Source organism: Suillus bovinus (assembly GCF_016758785.1).
Source record: "Suillus bovinus strain UH-Sbo-P2 chromosome Unknown EDB93scaffold_507, whole genome shotgun sequence".
In the NCBI taxonomy this organism is placed as follows: Eukaryota; Fungi; Basidiomycota; class Agaricomycetes; order Boletales; family Suillaceae; genus Suillus; species Suillus bovinus.
In genome coordinates this window covers 1-6,913 of record NW_024542563.1, presented here as the reverse complement: position 1 = coordinate 6,913, position 6,913 = coordinate 1, and the positions used below count along the sequence as shown (strand labels likewise).

The window sequence follows — 6,913 nt, the reverse complement described above, 5'->3', positions numbered from 1 at the left end:
CCGACTTGACAAAGAATTCTCCGAGAATAGGGTCGCCGTTGTGGCCATATTTTAGAGGTGAAGCATGCAACTAGTTCGAGAACTTACTGCTTCCACCTTGGACCCACTGCTGAAGAGTAGCGTCACGGCACTCAGGCAACCAACCTACCATGAATCAGTTGCATACATACTTCACAGTATAATTGTGTACCTTCATGCTGTTGAATGTTGATCATTCCACGAACGATGCGGGCGAACACCTCGGGGTCATGAAGCGACATTAGAGGATACAGGGTACGGTAAGTGTCCCACTGCGCTCGGGGCGTTAGTGATATTGTATCAATGCCACAAAAAATACCAACATTGCAGTAAAAGGAATCATAATAAGGCTCGGTGGAATTCCATTTGGGGTTTTCGCCAGTGTCTACCAATCAGGTCAACGATCGTGTGCTTACAAAAAGGAACATAGCCTACAATCAGCGGGAGAAATATGCGTCCTGTAAAACTAACGGCCCGTGCAACTCGGGCATATTGTGACATTTCAAGTACTCACTGATGAGTAGAACAGTTCAGTAATTTCTTTGTCCACGCCCTGAGTATCGACTTGGATTCGGGATAGAAGTTCGTTCCATGCTTCTCGTGCTGTTGCGACGGTCTTATCGAAATTGAAGTCCGGGATCTCTGATTCAGCATTGGCGCAGGCCTGACCAGAGGAAATGAATGAAACACCGACACGTGCAAGGATGGTCGTGTGAATATAATTAGGAGAGGGCGGGAAAGTCATTAGAGCACCCATCTCAGACGCGAAGCCTGCAAGCCATGCATTTTAAGATACCAAGATGAAGGGTCAAGTAAATACCGGAGTTTAATTGATTGGCCTGTGTGCTATTCTGCACAGGAGTATTCCCCAGCCAAAGCCCGTATTCAGTGGGAGCCTTGAAGTCATGACCGTCACCTTTGAAATCTACACAAGTATAGACTTTGTATCTTCCAGGACCAAACGCTGAAGCAAAACTGCCTCCCCCTAAGAATGACGGTGAGGTGGGACATCAGGGAACATTGAGAGACATTACCTGTGACGCGCCCAGTAGTAGGGTTAATGTTAACAACAGGTGCTGTGGTGTTGTCCATGCCATCGTTCGTGATGTCCACAACAATACGAGGTTCGCGTGACGACGGCGGGAATGTGTAACGGTGAAGTGCAGTACGACCTGAAGCAGTCAACTCCACCTGAACGCCAGTAGACTGCAAGGACTAAGTCGGCAGCACAGTGAAGTAATTTCGCACATACGAGATTCGTCGCAAAGTAACCAGGCGAACCAGCATCGTCAGGAGAACCTGTAGTATGATTAGGACGTTATATTTAGCACACAACCATGAGGTGGGTGTGGTTGGTTACCATCAGGAAGGACTTTCCGTAACGTCTTTCTGGTAAGCAAGGATGTGTTACAGGATGCGAATGAGTCGCATTCAGGCAGAGGCCAGAGCTTAAAGTTGGATAGCGGTGTACCCTTCAGGAAATATTAGCTTTTAAGTGCGTATAGTATTTTGCAGCACCCAAGATACGCACACCACCAGTCCCTGAATCGTGCAGCTGCGAAAAACCGGTAGCATTGAATGTTGCATCGGCATCGTAACCCGCTTGCTGTATGATGTCCGAAACTTGAGGCATCATGAAGAATAAACATTCAATAGCCTTACATTTCCCGGGGAATCAGTGTCAAGCCCGACTTTCACCATCCCATGCGGAAGAGTGGCACCTACTCAAAGATCAGCAGAAGTCAAGGTTGCTCTGTAGAAGCAAACCGGGGAAAACATGTCCTCCATTGGTTGTGCCTATGAAAACATTGACGTAGCTTGCACGGTCCGAGTATATGATAGTTGTGTTTGCTGGCGAAGATGACGCTGTGTCTGTCTGGGAGCGAACAGTTAATTTCGGACGCGAATGCGTAGCTAATCGCGTGTGTGATTGGGCACTTGAATCGGCCGATAGAAAAAGCGCAGAGAGTATCACTAGCCAACGGGCCATGGTGGTAAAGATTTGGGCGCAAGTGAGAGAACTCTTAACAAAATGAACTAGCTTTATAACGAGAGATATTACCACATCTAGTATCAAATTTTGCTGGCAACAAAAACCTTGTAATCCCAACTTGGATGGTTAGCGACAACTATGGTGTACGTACTCCATGTACAGCGATTAAGCTGCGAATAAGAAACGAGTTCCAGCAAGGATATCGCGTCCATTGAGAACGCCACGATGTCTGTGTCTCTTGCGCATCTGAGCAAACGCTGAAAAGTCTGGCGTAAACGAGAGCATAAAGTCAATGGCAGAACTTGCGAGCTGCGCGCGAAGCTGTCGCTCGCACAATGGAGATGTGAAGGAAAAGGAATGATCCGTTTGTAAATGTACTGGAAGATCATGGCCTGAGGGCAAAACCGTCACTCGCACAAGTGGAGATGCAAAAGAAATGATCCATTGGTAAATATACTGGAAGATCATAGCCTGAGGGTAAAAAAGTTGGCCCGGATTTGAAGCTTGAAGTATTGGTCCGACTCGGATAAAGTCAGCCAGTGGAGGTGTAAGGCTCTGTACGGACACAGTATTCAATATTCGATATTCAACATTCGCTGTCATGTGACAGCACCTTATTCATCCGGATGATCCCGGATCTTTGCCTCAAGGATCCAAGATAGTGCGCAGTCCGACAAGCGTTATCGACACTCTCGAGCTGTAGCTAGTATCAGATGGATGATCTCCGTCGCCATCGTTTTCTTTTACTTATTACTTGCCTTGTTGCTCACATATCAGCTCTGTACTACAAAATCTTTCTAACTCCACACGTCAGTATACCATACCATACATCCGCCTTGACAGGTCATGCATGGGTTCTCGAGCTCCTCACAGGCCATCCAGACAGGATCAGACACAGTCTAGGTGTCAACTTGGAGATTTTTGAAGAACTACTGCAAGTTCTACATGCCAATGGCTTTGTTCAATCTCGCAATGGTGTTACAGTTAGTGATGTGCCTGGCCTGGCCTGGGTGTCTCATAGGCCATGGCCTAGGGCTCAGGCCAGGGCTTCTACATAGTAAATGGATTTTTCCAGAATGTACTGTACAGTAGTTACTAAATTAAACTTTGCAACAACCGCATCCGCTGGAAGTCGGCTGAACAACATACCCAGCCTGAGAATGACTCTCACAGTCATGTCTGATGATGACGCAGTTACTGCCGTCACAGTATGTTCTAAACGAACAATCATACCTTCTTCTCGGCTCCTCAATTCCAATAATAGTGCAACACCCGAATTAACTAGCCACAGCAGGTCCAGCGGCCGGTTCAACCAAACACTGCTCCCATGGCAAATCCATGCAATGCCAAGCAAAATGCAGATGACGCTGGCTGGAGTCCAAGTCTCTCAAATCAGGACAAGGATTTGGACAATGAAGATTCCAACAAATCAGTATACAAGGGTAAGTACTATCAATCTTTGTGCCGGTATGCTCACTATTTTATTTTCATAGTCAAGCGCCTTCATTGAGCCAGCGAGCCATCCTTCACAGATATTGATGACGCTTGTTCGACTCATTCATTCAGCACACACAGGTAAGCACACAACTCATTTCACCATTGAATTCTAATGCTACTACTAACTTCTTACTCTAGCGCATACAGGTACACGTGAGGACTCCATCGATCGTGACATTGACATCACTGGTGACGGCGATGACGAGAATGACAACGACAGCGATTCAATGCGAGGAGAAAACTTGGGACGTCAACACGTTCTTCGGCAAGTCCTATGCGCATAAGGTGGAGGATGGTAAGACAAGGAATGTATGAGACTGTGAAACTTGCAAGTACGTGATTTTTTCATTCTTCAAATCTTGACTCACAGAATTATAGGAAGAAGGGGTCACCCTCGCAAATAGTTAGTGACACATCAACATGCCGCCATCACCTTGCATTTCGCCATGCGGTAAGTTTATTTGTTATCTGTTCTTGACATCTTCATCTCACTTGCCATCAGGATGCTTACCACAAGTGGTGCAAGGCCAATAAATTCGCCTCAATGCTACCTCAAGATATCAAGGAGCGCAAGACTGCTGCTGCTGTTGTGAGTGTGCAGCAAGCTAATCTCGATGGCCATCTCCGTGAGATTGAGCCTCATGAGGCCATTATTCCCTACTCTGACTCACTGTTTCGTGACGCCGCTGTGGAATGGCTCATATCCACTGGACAGGTATGTTTTTCATTTATTTGATCTAATTCACTTATTCTAGTCCCTATCATAGCCCATCCAAGCTGTGGACCACCCTAGTTTCAAGAAGATGATAGATGTCACTTCACGTGCTGTGCACGGTGTCCACATACCCAATCACAAGGCTACATGGGCCGAAATAATGGACTTATTCAAGAAACAAATGACAAAGTTAAAGGAGCGCCTTAATGCAAGTTATTTTTTTATGTTTCTTTCTTCGCTACTCATTTCTTATATCACACAGAGTAAGATTGTCAAGGGCGAGGTTAACTTGACCTGCGATGCTTGGCAGGCAAGTAACATCGACAGTTACTTTGCTGTGACAGGTCATTGGATCAAGGAGGTGTCTTCAGTTACCTGGGACCTTCAATGCGCAGTTCTTGGGTTCACTCAACTCAACAATTCGCATAACGGACAGCGACTGGGTCAAGCCCTGTATGGTATTGTTGACCATGTTGGAATTGCACACAAGGTAAGCTCACTCAGTTCTTACCTTACATTTTCACTAATTTGTCATAGGTTGGCCATATTACGTGCAACAATGCAAGCAACAACAACACAATGCTTGATGAATTTGTGTATCGAATCAAGCAAGGCATCAGTCGAATGTGGATACCAGAGAAGCGCCGCATCAGGTAAGTTCACCTGTTACTTGTTCAGCATTGGCTAATATACATCACGAAGGTGCCTTGCTCATGTCATTCATCTCGCAACATGAGCTCTCATCTCTACCTACAGCAAAGCACCCTACTACAACCCTCAGCATGCAGACCTTTCTGTACCTCAAGAAAACAGTTGCTGTGACGAAGTTGGTCTCATTCGTGCCATCGCAGTCAAGGAATGATCTTCAGCTCAACACAAGCAGCTGTTCAAGGACATTCAAGCTCGTCCTCCCAACCCAAGTCCTGTTGTATCTCAGCTACTACTAGATATGCCTATCTGATGGTCATCTACGTACGTCATGCTGGACCACGCCGAAAAAAAGAAAGCGGTATGTTTTAATTAACAATGACATTTGTTCCGAGACTAACTTTCTTTGAGTATATCAACACATTTGTATACGAAGTTGGACTATGTGAAGGCAACCTCGCAAAACGTAAGAAAATTGACAAGTTGAGACTTAGTACGGCCGAGTGGGATTGTGTTAAGCTATTTACATCTCTTCTAGCTGTTTGTTGTCTATTCTTTATGTCCAACTGCAGTCACTGACTCCAAACTTGTATTTCAGCATGCCGACAATGCTCAACAGAGCTTCTCCTCAGATAGAGGTCCTTCCCTTCAACAAGCATTGCCAGCTCTCGAGGCATTACACAAGGCTTGGTCATCACGCTCCGCAAATCCAAGATACAAGGCTTTTCATATAGCATTGAATGCTGCTGTCGAGAAAATCAAGCAGTATTATGATTGAACTTCCGAGAGCGAGGCATATATTATGTCTATGTGTAAGTTAAGTTCACTCCAGCAATTCATACTCTCATTCAATCAAACTTTCTAGTGCTTGACCCTTCCCAGAAGGATACCCATTTCAAGAGATTTTGGGGCAAGACCTTGTTGGAGAGAAGGAGAGTCATTCCCTGCATTCAGACAGATTAACATTGTTTTGTTTTTTTTGGCTATTGGTCAACCTCGCCACTTCGTAGCACATGCTTCATCCTTGGCATCATATGGTTACACTCTTCTTGACATTCGAGCTCCGTCTCACTGTATCCTACAAGTATCTTGTCGCATCATTGTTTGTGTCCCTCAGTTGTTGTTCACCAATGCTGAGGTACACGTCTTGTTTATCTTGTTCTCGATCTCACACTTACTTGAGTCATAGCGTACTTTCTAACAGGTACTTTATAGTGAATATAGTTGTTGTTCACCAACGCTGAGCGTACTTTCTAACAGGTTATGAGCCCCGTGTCCTAAACGGCACGGAATCTAGAAAGACGAACTCCCTCTTGTTGGAACAACTCAAATCTTTAAATTCAACTTCTTCTCTGACGTGTCGCCCCAACAATGGGGAAATATGACCACATCCCAGAGTTGGCCGGAGCTGAAAATTATATTCCCTGGGAGACGCAGGCGCAGCTCGTCTTAACGAACGATGACCTCTGGTGTCATGTAACGGAAAATGCCAATCTGAATGATATTCTCGGAGCGGCTTTGTACTTGCCTGTCGCAGCTACTCCAGCGACTCCTACTGATGCCGAGAAGGCAGCTATGCGAGCCTGGCTTATCAACGACTCTAAGGCCAAGACAATCATCCTCTGCAAACTCGCACCGAGCATTCATCTTCTCATTCCTCGCAACACTTCGGTCACAGCGCGTGAGGCATGGAAAATCCTCAAGGACCACTTCCATCGTAACGATGTCAGTTCTCAATTTGTTGTCCGAAGACGTCTTCAGGCACTTCGCATGAAAGACGCACATGATGCGAACAACTATGTCGGTCAGCATATCAGTTGCCGCGATCGTCTTATTGGTATGGGTGCTGCCTATTCTGATGAGGAAGCAGTGTTCAATATCCTTTCTGGGCTGCCTTCGTCTTCTGCATGGCAACTATTCCACATGCAACTCGAGCAACGCATGCATGACAGCTTCTCTGCTACTGTTGTCAGTTCTGCGCTCAGCAGTGGGACTCCCATCTCTGCTTCATTCCAGACAAACACACTCATGTTCGAGAGCTG

The 6,913-nt window shown here is 45.9% G+C and overlaps 2 protein-coding genes across 2 annotated transcripts; one reads left to right on the top strand and one right to left on the bottom strand.

Annotated features, from left to right (window-relative positions):
• Positions 1-70: 70 nt before the first annotated feature.
• On the bottom strand, positions 71-2,008 carry EDB93DRAFT_1099040 (glycosyl hydrolase family 92-domain-containing protein; the record flags this gene model as incomplete). The annotated part of the gene is made up of 12 exons (XM_041446904.1): positions 71-144; positions 191-290; positions 342-403; positions 454-484; positions 533-789; positions 839-1,003; positions 1,053-1,224; positions 1,271-1,317; positions 1,379-1,490; positions 1,550-1,624; positions 1,681-1,742; positions 1,786-2,008. 12 exons carry the CDS (start codon positions 2,006-2,008, stop codon positions 71-73), a joined length of 1,380 nt encoding a protein of 459 aa, XP_041300476.1.
• A 3,194-nt stretch (positions 2,009-5,202) lies between these two features.
• Positions 5,203-5,649, top strand: EDB93DRAFT_1259217 (uncharacterized protein; the record flags this gene model as incomplete). Its single annotated transcript, XM_041454156.1, has 3 exons — positions 5,203-5,232; positions 5,283-5,411; positions 5,470-5,649. 3 exons carry the CDS (start codon positions 5,203-5,205, stop codon positions 5,647-5,649), a joined length of 339 nt encoding a protein of 112 aa, XP_041300475.1.
• Between the last annotated feature and the right edge of the window lie 1,264 nt (positions 5,650-6,913).